At 24.3% G+C, this 17,967-nt stretch overlaps 1 protein-coding gene across 5 annotated transcripts in view; it reads right to left on the reverse strand.

Annotated features, from left to right (window-relative positions):
- Positions 1-17,967, reverse strand: part of usp6nl (USP6 N-terminal like) — a 100,346-nt gene that overhangs the window by 19,146 nt on the left and 63,233 nt on the right. For all 5 annotated transcript variants that reach the window (XM_054624415.1, XM_054624413.1, XM_054624414.1 and 2 more), the window contains 2 exons: positions 17,584-17,691; positions 16,780-16,889 (listed from right to left, as the gene is read on the reverse strand). In XM_054624415.1, the coding sequence (XP_054480390.1) occupies positions 16,780-16,889; positions 17,584-17,691 (218 nt within the window). The remainder of the gene's footprint in view (positions 1-16,779; positions 16,890-17,583; positions 17,692-17,967) is intronic.

Consider the following 17,967-nt stretch of genomic DNA (forward strand, 5'->3'; position numbering starts at 1 on the left):
AATCATTTTTTTTTTCGACATGCTATACTATGACTTTTTTAATAACTTTTTTCGACATACTATACTATGACTTTTTTAATCATTTTTTCGACATGCTATACTATGACTTTTTTATCAATTTTTTCGACATGCTATTATATGACTTTTTTCGACATGCTATAATATGACTTTTTTTCGACATACAATACTATGGTCAATGTTTGTTTCAAATAAAAGTATTAACTTAATGTATTCTTTTCTACAGTGTAAATGTTTGTATTATTGTTTGATATTGAATAAAATAAATTCCCAAAAGGTATAATGTGTTTTAATGCATGCAGGAAAAAGGAAAAGAAAGAATATAATGTGAAGAATATGTGAATCTAATATTTGTTCCATATTTTTTTTTTCGACATACAATACTATTTTTTTAATAACTTTTTTTCGACATGCTATACTATGACTTTTTTAATCAACTTTTTTTCGACATGCTATACTATGACTTTTTTAATAACTTTTTTCGACATACTATACTATGACTTTTTTATCAATTTTTTCGACATGCTATTATATGACTTTTTTCGACATACTATACTATGACTTTTTTAATAACTTTTTTCGACATGCTATTTTATATGACTTTTTTCGACATACAATACTATGACTTTTTTAATCATTTTTTAATAACTTTTTTAATAACTTTTTTAATACTATACTATGACTTTTTTATCAATTTTTTCGACATGCTATTATATGACTTTTTTCGACATACTATACTATGACTTTTTTAATCATTTTTTTCGACATGCTATACTATGACATGCTATACTATGACTTTAATAACTTTTTTCGACATGCTATACTATGACTTTTTTAATAACTTTTTTCGACATGCTATACTATGACTTTTTTAATCATTTTTTAATAACTTTTTTCGACATGCTATACTATGACTTTTTTATCAATTTTTTCGACATGCTATTATATGACTTTTTTCGACATACTATACTATGACTTTTTTAATAACATTTCGACATGCTATACTATGACTTTTTTAATAACTTTTTTCAACATACTATACTATGACTTTTTTAATAACCTTTTTCGACATGCTATTATATGACTTTTTTCGACATACTATACTATGACTTTTTTAATAACTTTTTTCGACATGCTATTATATGACTTTTTTAATCATTTTTTTCGACATACTATACTATGACTTTTTTAATCATTTTTTTCGACATGCTATACTATGACTTTTTTCGACATACAATACTATGACTTTTTTAATCATTTTTTAATAACTTTTTTTTAATAACTTTTTTCGACATACTATACTATGACTTTTTTATCAATTTTTTCGACATGCTATTATATGACTTTTTTCGACATACAATACTATGACTTTTTTAATCATTTTTTTCGACATGCTATTTTTTTAATAACTTTTTTCGACATACTATACTATGACTTTTTTAATCATTTTTTTGCTATACTATGACTTTTTTATCAATTTTTTACATGCTATTATATGACTTTTTTCGACATACTATACTATGACTTTTTTAATAATTTTTTTCGACATGCTATACTATGACTTTTTTAATCGACATGCTATACTATGACTTTTTTAATCATTTTTTAATAACTTTTTTAATAACTTTTTTCGACATACTATACTATGACTTTTTTATCAATTTTTTCGACATGCTATTATATGACTTTTTTCGACATACTATACTATGACTTTTTTAATCAACTTTTTCGACTATGACTTTTTTAATAACTTTTTTCGACATGCTATACTATGACTTTTTTAATCATTTTTTTCGACATGCTATACTATGACTTTTTTAATCATTTTTTAATAACTTTTTTCGACATGCTATTATATGACTTTTTTATCAATTTTTTCGACATGCTATTATATGACTTTTTTCGACATGCTATACTATGACTTTTTTAATCATTTTTTTCGACATGCTATAATATGACTTTTTTCAACATACTATACTATGACTTTTTTATCAATTTTTTCGACATGCTATTATATGACTTTTTTCGACATACTATACTATGACTTTTTTAATAACTTTTTTCGACATGCTATTATATGACTTTTTTCGACATACTATACTATGACTTTTTTAATCACTTTTTTCGACATGCTATACTATGACTTTTTTTTTTCGACATACAATACTATGACTTTTTTAATCATTTTTTAATAACTTTTTTTTAATAACTTTTTTCGACATACTATACTATGACTTTTTTATCAATTTTTTCGACATGCTATTATATGACTTTTTTCGACATACTATACTATGACTTTTTTAATCATTTTTTTCGACATATACTATGACTTTTTTAATAACTTTTTTCGACATGCTATATATGACTTTTTTAATATTTTAACTATGACTTTTTTCGACATACTATACTATGACTTTTTTAATCAACTTTTTTCGACATGCTATTATATGACTTTTTTCGACATACAATACTATGACTTTTTTAATAATTTTTTCGACATGCTATTATATGACTTTTTTTTTTCAACATACTATACTATGACTTTTTTATCAATTTTTTCGACATGCTATTTTATGACTTTTTTCGACATACTATACTATGACTTTTTTAATCAACTTTTTTCGACATGCTATACTATGACTTTTTTCGACATACTATACTATGACTTTTTTAATCAATTTTTTTCGACATGCTATACTATGACTTTTTTAACATACAATACTATGACTTTTTTAATAACTTTTTTCGACATGCTATACTATGACTTTTTTCGACATACTATACTATGACTTTTTTATCAATTTTTTCGACATGCTATTATATGACTTTTTTCGACATACTATACTATGACTTTTTTAATAATTTTTTCGACATGCTATTATATGACTTTTTTCAACATACTATACTATGACTTTTTTATCAATTTTTTCGACATGCTATTATATGACTTTTTTTCGACATACTATACTATGACTTTTTTATCAATTTTTTCGACATGCTATACTATGACTTTTTTTCAACATACTATACTATGACTTTTTTAATCAATTTTTTCGACATGCTATTATATGACTTTTTTCGACATACTATACTATGACTTTTTTATCAATTTTTTCGACATGCTATTATATGACTTTTTTCGACATACAATACTATGACTTTTTTAATAACTTTTTTCGACATGCTATAACATGACTTTTTTCGACATTTTTATACTATGACTTTTTTAATCATTTTTTAGTAACTTTTTTCGACATGCTATTATATGACTTTTTTCGACATACTATACTATGACTTTTTTAATCATTTTTTAATAACTTTTTTCGACATACTATACTATGACTTTTTTATCAATTTTTTCGACATGCTATTATATGACTTTTTTCGACATACTATACTATGACTTTTTTTTTTTCAACATACTATACTATGACTTTTTTATCAATTTTTTCGACATGCTATTATATGACTTTTTTCGACATACTATACTATGACTTTTTTAATCATTTTTTAATAACTTTTTTCGACATGCTATTATATGACTTTTTTCGACATACTATACTATGACTTTTTTAATCATTTTTTAATAACTTTTTTTTAATAACTTTTTTCGACATACTATACTATGACTTTTTTATCAATTTTTTCGACATGCTATTATATGACTTTTTTCGACATACTATACTATGACTTTTTTAATAACTTTTTTCGACATGCTATTATATGACTTTTTTCGACATACTATACTATGACTTTTTTAATCATTTTTTAATAACTTTTTTTTAATAACTTTTTTCGACATACTATACTATGACTTTTTTATCAATTTTTTCGACATGCTATTATATGACTTTTTTCGACATACAATACTATGACTTTTTTAATAACTTTTTTCGACATGCTATAACATGACTTTTTTCGACATACTATACTATGACTTTTTTAATCATTTTTTAACTTTTTTACATGCTATTATATGACTTTTTTCGACATACTATACTATGACTTTTTTAATCATTTTTTAATAACTTTTTTTTAATAACTTTTTTCGACATACTATACTATGACTTTTTTATCAATTTTTTCGACATGCTATTATATGACTTTTTTCGACATACTATACTATGACTTTTTTAATCATTTTTTAATAACTTTTTTCGACATGCTATACTATGACTTTTTTCGACATACAATACTATGACTTTTTTAATCATTTTTTAATAACTTTTTTTAATAACTTTTTTCGACATACTATACTATGACTTTTTTATCAATTTTTTCGACATGCTATTATATGACTTTTTTCGACATACAATACTATGACTTTTTTAATAACTTTTTTCGACATGCTATAACATGACTTTTTTCGACATACTATACTATGACTTTTTTAATCATTTTTTTCGACATGCTATACTATGACTTTTTTCGACATACAATACTATGACTTTTTTAATCATTTTTTAATAACTTTTTTTAATAACTTTTTTCGACATACTATACTATGACTTTTTTATCAATTATTTCGACATGCTATTATATGACTTTTTTCGACATACTATACTAAGACTTTTTTAATCATTTTTTTCGACATGCTATACTATGACTTTTTTAATAACTTTTTTCGACATGCTATACTATGACTTTTTTAATCATTTTTTTCGACATGCTATACTATGACTTTTTTAATCATTTTTTAATAACTTTTTTCGACATGCTATACTATGACTTTTTTATCAATTTTTTCGACATGCTATTATATGACTTTTTTCGACATGCTATACTATGACTTTTTTAATCATTTTTTTCGACATGCTATAATATGACTTTTTTTCAACATACTATACTATGACTTTTTTATCAATTTTTTCGACATGCTATTATATTTTTTTCAACATACTATACTATGACTTTTAATCATTTTTTTCGACATGCTATACTATGACTTTTTTAATAACTTTTTTCGACATACTATGACTACTATGACTTTTTTCGACATACTATACTATGACTTTTTTAATTTTTTTCGACATGCTATTATATGAATAACTTTTTTCGACATGCTATACTATGACTTTTTTACATGCTATTATATGACTTTTTTCGACATGCTATAATATGACTTTCTTCGACATACAATACTATGGTCAATGTATTGTTTCAAATAAAAGTATTAACTTAATGTATTCTGTCATTCTACAGTGTAAATGTTTGTATTATTGTTTGATATTGAATAAAATAAATTCCCAAAAGGTATAATGTGTGTTTAATGCATGCAGGAAAAAGGAAAAGAAAGAATATGTGAATGTGAAGAATATGTGAATCTAATATTCTGTTCCATATTTTTTTTCGACATATATGACTTTTTTAATAACTTTTTTCGACATACTATACTATGACTTTTTTAATCATTTTTTTCGACATGCTATACTATGACTTTTTTAATAACTTTTTTCGACATACTATACTATGACTTTTTTATCAATTATTTCGACATGCTATTATATGACTTTTTTCGACATACTATACTATGACTTTTTTGATCATTTTTTAATAACTTTTTTCGACATGCTATATATGACTTTTTTCGACATACAATACTATGACTTTTTTAATCATTTTTTAATAACTATGACTTTTTTAATAACTTTTTTCGACATACTATACTATGACTTTTTTATCAATTTTTTCGACATGCTATTATATGACTTTTTTCGACATACAATACTATGACTTTTTTAATAACTTTTTTCGACATGCTATAATATGACTTTTTTCGACATACAATACTATGACTTTTTTAATCATTTTTTACATGCTTTTTTATGACTTTTTTCGACATACTATACTATGACTTTTTTATCAATTTTTTCGACATGCTATTATATGACTTTTTTTTTTTTCGACATACTATACTATGACTTTTTTAATAACTTTTTTTCGACATGCTATACTATGACTTTTTTAATAACTTTTTTCGACATGCTATACTATGACTTTTTTAATCATTTTTTAATGCTATTATATTTTTTTAATCGACATGCTATACTATGACTTTTTTAATCAATTTTTTCGACATGCTATTATATGACTTTTTTCGACATGCTATACTATGACTTTTTTAATAATTTTTTTCGACATGCTATAATATGACTTTTTTTTTTTCGACATACTATACTATGACTTTTTTAATCAACTTTTTTCGACATGCTATATATGACTTTTTTACATACAATACTATGACTTTTTTAATCAACTTTTTTAATATACTTTTTTTTAATAACTTTTTTCGACATACTATACTATGACTTTTTTATCAATTTTTTCGACATGCTATTATATGACTTTTTTCGACATACTATACTATGACTTTTTTAATCATTTTTTTCGACATGCTATACTATGACTTTTTTAATAACTTTTTTCGACATGCTATACTATGACTTTTAATCATTTCTTTCGACATGCTATACTATGACTTTTTTAATCAACTTTTTCGACATGCTATTATATTTTTTAATAACTTTTTTCGACATGCTATACTATGACTTTTTTAATCATTTTTTTCGACATGCTATACTATGACTTTTTTAAACATACTATACTATGACTTTTTTAATCATTTTTTAATAACTTTTTTTTAATAACTTTTTTCGACATACTATACTATGACTTTTTTATCAATTTTTTCGACATGCTATTATATGACTTTTTTCGACATACTATACTATGACTTTTTTAATCATTTTTTAATAACATTTTACATGCTATAACATGACTTTTTTCGACATACAATACTATGACTTTTTTAATCATTTTTTAATAACTTTTTTTTAATAACTTTTTTCGACATACTATACTATGACTTTTTTATCAATTTTTTCGACATGCTATTATATGACTTTTTTCGACATACTATACTATGACTTTTTTAATCATTTTTTTCGACATGCTATACTATGACTTTTTTAATAACTTTTTTCGACATACTATACTACATACTATTACTATGACTTTTTTAATCATTTTTTAATAACTTTTTTTAATAACTTTTTTCGACATGCTATACTATGACTTTTTTATCAATTTTTTCGACATGCTATAATATGACTTTTTTTCGACATGCTATACTATGACTTTTTTAATCATTTTTTTCGACATGCTATACTATGACTTTTTTAATCATTTTTTACTATGACTATTTTATGACTTTTTTAATGCTATACTATTTTTTTAATAACTTTTTTACATACTATACTATGACTTTTTTATCAATTTTTTCGACATGCTATTAGATGACTTTTTTCGACATACAATACTATGACTTTTTTAATAACTTTTTTCGACATGCTATAATATGACTTTTTTTCAACATACTATACTATGACTTTTTTATCAATTTTTTCGACATGCTATTATATGACTTTTTTCGACATACAATACTATGACTTTTTTAATCATTTTTTAATAACTTTTTTTAATAACTTTTTTTTTTTAACATACTATACTATGACTTTTTTATCAATTTTTTCGACATGCTATTATATGACTTTTTTCGACATACTATACTATGACTTTTTTAATCATTTTTTTCGACATGCTATACTATGACTTTTTTAATACATGCTACTTTTTTTTTAACATGCTATACTATGACTTTTTTAATCACTTTTTCTTTTTTCGACATACTATACTATGACTTTTTTATCAATTTTTTCGACATGCTATTATATGACTTTTTTCGACATACTATACTATGACTTTTTTAATCATTTTTTTCGACATGCTATACTATGACTTTTTTCGACATACAATACTATGACTTTTTTAATCATTTTTTACATAACTTTTTTTTAATAACTTTTTTCGACATACTATACTATGACTTTTTTATCAATTTTTTCGACATGCTATTATATGACTTTTTTCGACATGCTATACTATGACTTTTTTAATAACTTTTTTCGACATGCTATTATATGACTTTTTTACATACTATACTATGACTTTTTTAATATACATGCTATACTATGACTTTTTTAATCAACTTTTTTCGACATGCTATACTATGACTTTTTTAATAACTTTTTTTTCGACATGCTATTATATGACTTTTTTCGACATACTATACTATGACTTTTTTAATAACTTTTTTCAACATACTATACTATGACTTTTTTAATAACCTTTTTCGACATGCTATACTATGACTTTTTTCGACATGCTATTATATGACTTTTTTCGACATGCTATAATATGACTTTCTTCGACATACAATACTATGGTCAATGTATTGTTTCAAATAAAAGTATTAACTTAATGTATTCTGTCATTCTACAGTGTAAATGTTTGTATTATTGTTTGATATTGAATAAAATAAATTCCCAAAAGGTATAATGTGTGTTTAATGCATGCAGGAAAAAGGAAAAGAAAGAATATGTGAATGTGAAGAATATGTGAATCTAATATTCTGTTCCATATTTTTTTTCGACATACAATACTATGACTTTTTTAATAACTTTTTTCGACATGCTATACTATGACTTTTTTATCAATTTTTTCGACATGCTATTATATGACTTTTTTCGACATACTATACTATGACTTTTTTAATAACTTTTTTCGACATGCTATACTATGACTTTTTTTCAACATACTATACTATGACTTTTTTATCAATTTTTTCGACATGCTATTATATGACTTTTTTCGACATACATACTATTTTTTTAATAACTTTTTTTCGACATGCTATACTATGACTTTTTTAATAACTTTTTTCGACATGCTATTATATGACTTTTTTCGACATGCTATACTATGACTTTTTTATCAATTTTTTCGACATGCTATTATATGACTTTTTTCGACATACTATACTATGACTTTTTTAATAACTTTTTTCGACATGCTATACTATGACTTTTTTAATAACTTTTTTCGACATGCTATTATATGACTTTTTTCGACATGCTATACTATTTTTTTAATCATTTTTTAATAACTTTTTTCGACATACTATACTATGACTTTTTTAATAACTTTTTTCGACATGCTATTATATGACTTTTTTCGACATACTATACTATGACTTTTTTAATCATTTTTTCGACATGCTATAATATGACTTTTTTCGACATACTATACTATGACTTTTTTAATAATTTTTTTCGACATGCTATACTATGACTTTTTTAATCATTTTTTAATAACTTTTTTCGACATGCTATACTATGACTTTTTTAATCAACTTTTTTCGACATGCTATTATATGACTTTTTTCAACATACTATACTATGACTTTTTTATCATTTTTTTCGACATGCTATACTATGACTTTTTTTCGACATACTATACTATGACTTTTTTATCAATTTTTTCGACATGCTATTATATGACTTTTTTCGACATACAATACTATGACTTTTTTAATAACTTTTTTCGACATGCTATAATATGACTTTTTTCGACATACTATACTATGACTTTTTTAATAACTTTTTTCGACATGCTATACTATGACTTTTTTAATCATTTTTTTCGACATGCTATAATATGACTTTTTTTCAACATACTATACTATGACTTTTTTATCAATTTTTTCGACATGCTATTATATGACTTTTTTCGACATACAATACTATGACTTTTTTAATAACTTTTTTCGACATGCTATAACATGACTTTTTTCGACATACTATACTATGACTTTTTTAATCATTTTTTTCGACATGCTATACTATGACTTTTTTCGACATACAATACTATGACTTTTTTAATCATTTTTTAATAACTTTTTTTTTAATAACTTTTTTTTTTACATAATACTATTTTTTATCAATTTTTATTATATGACATTTTTATATGACTTTTTTTTTTTCGACATGCTATACTATGACTTTTTTATCAATTTTTTTTTCGACATGCTATACTATGACTTTTTTAATAACTTTTTTCGACATGCTATACTATGACTTTTTTAATCATTTCTTTCGACATGCTATACTATGACTTTTTTATCAATTTTTTCGACATGCTATTATATGACTTTTTTCGACATACTATACTATGACTTTTTTAATCATTTTTTTCGACATGCTATACTATGACTTTTTTCGACATACAATACTATGACTTTTTTAATCATTTTTTAATAACTTTTTTTTAATAACTTTTTTCGACATACTATACTATGACTTTTTTATCAATTTTTTCGACATGCTATTATATGACTTTTTTCGACATGCTATACTATGACTTTTTTATCAATTCTTTCGACATGCTATTATATGACTTTTTTAATAACTTTTTTCGACATGCTATACTATGACTTTTTTAATCATTTTTTTTTACATGCTATACTATGACTTTTTTAATCATTTTTTAATAACTTTTTTCGACATGCTATTATATGACTTTTTTATCAATTTTTTCGACATGCTATTATATGACTTTTTTCGACATACTATACTATGACTTTTTTAATAATTTTTTTCGACATGCTATAATATGACTTTTTTCAACATACTATACTATGACTTTTTTATCAATTTTTTCGACATGCTATTATATGACTTTTTTCGACATACTATACTATGACTTTTTTAATAACTTTTTTCGACATACTATACTATGACTTTTTTAATAACTTTTTTCATACTATACATGACTTTTTTATATTTTTTAATATTTTTTTTTTCGACATGCTATACTATGACTTTTTTAATCAATTTTTTCGACGACATGCTATTATATGACTTTTTTTTTTCGACATGCTATAATATGACTTTTTTTTTTTCGACATACAATACTATGGTCAATGTATTGTTTCAAATAAAAGTATTAACTTAATGTATTCTGTCATTCTACAGTGTAAATGTTTGTATTATTGTTTGATATTGAATAAAATAAATTCCCAAAAGGTATAATTTTTTAATGCATGCAGGAAAAAGGAAAAGAAAGAATATGTGAATGTGAAGAATATGTGAATCTAATATTCTGTTCCATATTTTTTTCGACATATGACTTTTTTAATAACTTTTTTCGACATGCTATACTATGACTTTTTTAATCATTTTTTTTTAATCGACATGCTATAACTTTTTTCGACATTTTTATGATAACTTTTTTCGACATACTATACTATGACTTTTTTATCAATTTTTTCGACATGCTATTATATGACTTTTTTCGACATACTATACTATGACTTTTTTAATCAACTTTTTTAATAACTTTTTTCGACATGCTATTATATGACTTTTTTACATACAATACATGACTTTTTTTTTAATCATTTTTTAATAACTTTTATAACTATTTTTTTCACATACTTACTATGACTTTTTTATCAATTTTTTCGCCATGCTATTATATGACTTTTTTCGACATACTATACTATGACTTTTTTAATAACTTTTTTTCGACATGCTATACTATGACTTTTTTCGACATACTATACTATGACTTTTTTAATCATTTTTTAATAACTTTTTTAATAACTTTTTTTTTTCGACATACTATACTATGACTTTTTTATCAATTTTTTCGACATGCTATACTATGACTTTTTTATCAATTTTTTCGACATGCTATTATATGACTTTTTTCGACATACTATACTATGACTTTTTCATAATTTTTCGACATTTTTAATAACTTTTTTCGACATGCTATACTATGACTTTTTTATCAATTTTTTCGACATGCTATTATATGACTTTTTTCGACATACTATACTATGACTTTTTTAATTTTTTTAATAACTTTTTTTTTAATCATGCTTTTTTTTAATAACTTTTTTCGACATGCTATTACTATGACTTTTTTAATCATACTTTTTTTTAATAACTTTTTTCGACATGCTATACTATGACTTTTTTATCAAGTTTTTCGACATGCTATTATATGACTTTTTTCGACATACTATACTATGACTTTTTTAATAACTTTTTTCGACATGCTATTATATGACTTTTTTCGACATGCTATACTATGACTTTTTTCGACATGCTATTATATGACTTTTTATGACTTTTTTCGACATGCTATAATATGACTTTCTTCGACATACAATACTATGGTCAATGTATTGTTTCAAATAAAAGTATTAACTTAATGTATTCTGTCATTCTACAGTGTAAATGTTTGTATTATTGTTTGATATTGAATAAAATAAATTCCCAAAAGGTATAATGTGTGTTTAATGCATGCAGGAAAAGAAAGAATATGTGAATGTGAAGAATATGTGAATCTAATATTCTGTTCCATATTTTTTTTCGACATACAATACTATGACTTTTTTAATAACTTTTTTCGACATGCTATACTATGACTTTTTTATCAATTTTTTCGACATGCTATTATATGACTTTTTTCGACATACTATACTATGACTTTTTTAATTTTTTAATTTTTTTTTTTAATAACTTTTTTCGACATGCTATACTATGACTTTTTTAATAACTTTTTTCGACATGCTATTATATGACTTTTTTCGACATACTATACTATGACTTTTTTAATAACTTTTTTCGACATGCTATACTATGACTTTTTTAATAACTTTTTTCGACATGCTATTATATGACTTTTTTCGACATGCTATACTATGACTTTTTTAATCATTTTTTTCGACATGCTATTATATGACTTTTTTCGACATACTATACTATGACTTTTTTAATAACTTTTTTCGACATGCTATACTATGACTTTTTTAATCATTTTTTAATAACTTTTTTCGACATGCTATACTATGACTTTTTTAATAACTTTTTTTCGACATGCTATAATATGACTTTTTTTCAACATACTATACTATGACTTTTAATCATTTTTTTCGACATGCTATAATATGACTTTTTTTCAACATACTATACTATGACTTTTAATCAATTTTTTCGACATGCTATTATATGACTTTTTTCGACATACAATACTATGACTTTTTTAATAACTTTTTTCGACATGCTATAATATGACTTTTTTCAACATACTATACTATGACTTTTTTAATAACTTTTTTCGACATGCTATACTATGACTTTTTTAATCATTTTTTTCGACATGCTATAATATGACTTTTTTTCAACATACTATACTATGACTTTTTTATCAATTTTTTCGACATGCTATTATATGACTTTTTTCGACATACAATACTATGACTTTTTTAATAACTTTTTTCGACATGCTATAATATGACTTTTTTCGACATACTATACTATGACTTTTTTAATCATTTTTTTCGACATGCTATACTATGACTTTTTTCGACATACAATACTATGACTTTTTTAATCACTTTTTTAATAACTATTTTTTTAATAACTTTTTTCGACATACTATACTATGACTTTTTTATCAATTTTTTCGACATGCTATTATATGACTTTTTTCGACATACTATACTATGACTTTTTTAATCACTTTTTTCGACATGCTATACTATGACTTTTTTAATAACTTTTTTCGACATGCTATACTATGACTTTTTTTTTTTCGAATAATTTTTTTTCGACACTATACTATGACTTTTTTATCAATTTTTTCGACATGCTATTATATGACTTTTTTCGACATACTATACTATGACTTTTTTAATCATTTTTTTCGACATGCTATACTATGACTTTTTTCGACATACAATACTATGACTTTTTTAATCATTTTTTAATAACTTTTTTTAATAACTTTTTTCGACATACTATACTATGACTTTTTTATCAATTTTTTCGACATGCTATTATATGACTTTTTTCGACATACTATACTATGACTTTTTTAATAACTTTTTTCGACATGCTATACTATGACTTTTTTAATCATTTTTTTTCGACATGCTATACTATGACTTTTTTAATCATTTTTTAATAACTTTTTTCGACATGCTATTATATGACTTTTTTATCAATTTTTTCGACATGCTATTATATGACTTTTTTCGACATGCTATACTATGACTTTTTTAATCATTTTTTTCGACATGCTATAATATGACTTTTTTAATCAACATTTATACTATGACTTTTTTATAACTTTTTTTTTTTCGACATGCTATTATATGACTTTTCGACATGCGACATACTATACTATGACTTTTTTAATAACTTTTTTCGACATGCTATAATATGACTTTTTTCGACATACTATACTATGACTTTTTTAATCATTTTTTTCGACATGCTATTATCTGACTTTTTTCGACATGCTATACTATGACTTTTTTAATCATTTTTTAATAACTTTTTTCGACATGCTATACTATGACTTTTTTAATCATTTTTTCGACATGCTATTATATGACTTTTTTCGACATACTATACTATGACTTTTTTAATCATTTTTTTCGACATGCTATACTATGACTTTTTTAATATGACTTTTTAATCAAGTTTTTCGACATGCTATTATATGACTTTTTTCGACATACTATACTATGACTTTTTTAATAACTTTTTTCGACATACTATACTATGACTTTTTTAATAACTTTTTTCGACATGCTATTATATGACTTTTTTCGACATGCTATACTATGACTTTTTTCGACATGCTATTATATGACTTTTTTCGACATGCTATAATATGACTTTCTTCGACATACAATACTATGGTCAATGTATTGTTTCAAATAAAAGTATTAACTTAATGTATTCTGTCATTCTACAGTGTAAATGTTTGTATTATTGTTTGATATTGAATAAAATAAATTCCCAAAAGGTATAATGTTTTTAATGCATGCAGGAAAAAGGAAAAGAAAGAATATGTGAATGTGAAGAATATGTTTCTAATATTCTGTTCCATATTTTTTTTCGACATACAATACTATGACTTTTTTAATAACTTTTTTCGACATGCTATACTATGACTTTTTTATCAATTTTTTCGACATGCTATACTATGACTTTTTTATCAATTTTTTCGACATGCTATACTATGACTTTTTTAATCATTTTTTCGACATACTATACTATGACTTTTTTTTTAATAACACATTATACTATGACTTTTTTAATCAACTTTTTTCGACATGCTATTATATGACTTTTTTCGACATACTATACTATGACTTTTTTAATTTTTTCGACATGCTATTATATGACTATATGACTTTTTTCGACATACTATACTATGACTTTTTTAATAACTTTTTTCGACATGCTATTATATGACTTTTTTCGACATGCTATACTATGACTTTTTTAATCAACTTTTTTTCATGCTATTATATGACTTTTTTCACATGCTATAATATGACTTTTTTCGACATACAATACTATGACTCAATGTATTGTTTCAAATAAAAGTATTAACTAATGATTCTTCATTCTACATGTAAATGTTTGTATTATTGTTTGATATTTAAAATAAATTCCCAAAAGGTATATGTTTTTAATGCATGCAGGAAAAGAAAAGAAAGAATATTGAATGTGAAGAATATGTGAATCTAATATTCTGTTCCATACTTTTTTCGACATACAATACTATGACTTCTTTAATAACTTTTTTCGACATGCTATACTATGACTTTTTTAATAACTTTTTTCGACATGCTATTATATGACTTTTTTCGACATGCTATACTATGACTTTTTTAATCATACTATGACTTTTTTAATTTTTTCGACATGCTATACTATGACTTTTTTAACTTTTTTCGACATACTATACTATGACTTTTTTAATAACTTTTTTCGACATGCTATACTATGACTTTTTTAATCATTTTTTTAATAACTTTTTTCGACATGCTATAATGACTTTTTTACATGCTATACTATGACTTTTTTAATCATTTTTTCGACATGCTATTATATGACTTTTTTCAACATACTATACTATGACTTTTTTAATCATTTTTTTCGACATGCTATACTATGACTTTTTTCAACATACTATACTATGACTTTTTTATCAATTTTTTCGACATGCTATTATATGACTTTTTTCGACATGCTATACTATGACTTTTTTAATCATTTTTTTCGACATGCTATAATATGACTTTTTTTCAACATACTATACTATGACTTTTTTAATAACTTTTTTCGACATGCTATACTATGACTTTTTTAATCATACTATGACTTTTTTAATAACATTTTTTAATAACTTTTTTCGACATACTATACTATGACCTTTTTATCAAGTTTTTCGACATGCTATTATATGACTTTTTTCGACATACTATACTATGACTTTTTTAATAACTTTTTTCGACATACTATACTATGACTTTTTTAATAACTTTTTTCGACATACTATACTATGACTTTTTTTCGACATACTATACTATGACTTTTTTAATAACTTTTTTCGACATACTATACTATGACTTTTTTCAATAACTTTTTTCGACATGCTATTATATGACCTTTTTTCAACATACTATACTATGACTTTTTTATCAATTTTTTCGACATGCTATTATATGACTTTTTTCGACATACTATACTATGACTTTTTTAATAACTTTTTTCGACATACTATACTATGACTTTTTTAACAACTTTTTTCGACATACTATACTATGACTTTTGTAGACAAACATTACTTTGACTTTTTATGACTTTTTCGTCATACTATACTACGACTTTTTTCCGACTTTTTTCGACATACTATACTATGACCTTAACGTTATTTAGGCTATCTGTTACTGACAATACTTTAACTTCAAATACTGGGCCAAATATTTTGTTATGTTATAGGAGAGTGAAGGTTGCTGTTAATGCAGAAGTGTTTTCTAGAGATACGTACTTGACATCGTAGCGATGCATAAACATGATGTGGTCCCTGTAGGTGCGGTTCACATCCAAGTCGATCTGACGGATGTCTGGGGAGATTCCTCTTGCTCTGGCCTTTAGTTTCTGTAGACGACCAGACAACACAGAAACAAGAGCAAATAGACAAGGATTCATGTTGATTAAGAATTAAAATAAGCTTTCCATGTATTCTTGATGAATGTGCTTACTTTATAAGTGTTTTGCGTAAGGTTTATTAAAAGGATGTATTCATGTGGACCCCATGAAGAACATCCAATTGCTTTTAATTGAGAAATAAATGAACCCCCCCCCAAAAAAAAACACATTTTCATGAATTCCCTTAACATGTTTTCAAATATTCCGTATATCTAGGCGTAAATATTTGTTGTATATTGGATGACTCATCTGTCATTCTTGGCATCAAAAAGATTAAACATAATTTTATAAAGATAAAATGGTTTATTATCTACAGAAAAATGATCTCATAATTCTTATTTCATACTTGTTTATTGACTTTGCCCTCAGCTCATAATTACAATACTTCCACACAGTCACTGAGAGCAGCGATATTATTGATCCTACCAGCTAAACTTTTTTAATGAGATCCAAAGTTTGTCTCCGTTCACAAACACAATTAAGCCTCCGAAGCAAAATCTTGGCCAAACTGAGGCTCAGTGAAATCAAATAAAGCTGAATATGAATCTTTAGGAGGCTGTAATGGAGGCTGATTTAAAAACACTGTGTGTGAGAGAGAGAGCAGGACCGGAGAGAGTTTAGTCGTGAGATCCCGGCTCCGTACCTCGTAGAAGTCTTTCTTCTCCTCCTTTATTTTGGGAATATCGAGCAGCAGACACCACACCTCCCCTCGGAGCTGCAGGGGGATTCCCTTATAGACCCTCCTGACCAGCTGGAAGGAAACAAACAGCAGGAGGTCATTGTTAGAAAGACCTTCAAAGAGGAGCAGCTTCGCTCACCCCAGAAAACACCCTCGACATTTAGTCCAGCGCTGAGAACAGCTTTTTATTCAGGTTTTTAGTCTGCCAAAACCTCAGGCTGCAATTTAATTAAATATCAGACAGTGGTGAGACCGTTATGATGAAAGACCTGACATAAAAATGCATTTTCTCCTCACATTTAATCTTTTTTTCTTCTTATTAATTTGTCTTTGCAAAGTAGAAAAAGG

The sequence above is a fragment of the Anoplopoma fimbria genome, chromosome 23 (assembly GCF_027596085.1).
Source record: "Anoplopoma fimbria isolate UVic2021 breed Golden Eagle Sablefish chromosome 23, Afim_UVic_2022, whole genome shotgun sequence".
NCBI lineage: Eukaryota > Metazoa > Chordata > Actinopteri > Perciformes > Anoplopomatidae > Anoplopoma > Anoplopoma fimbria.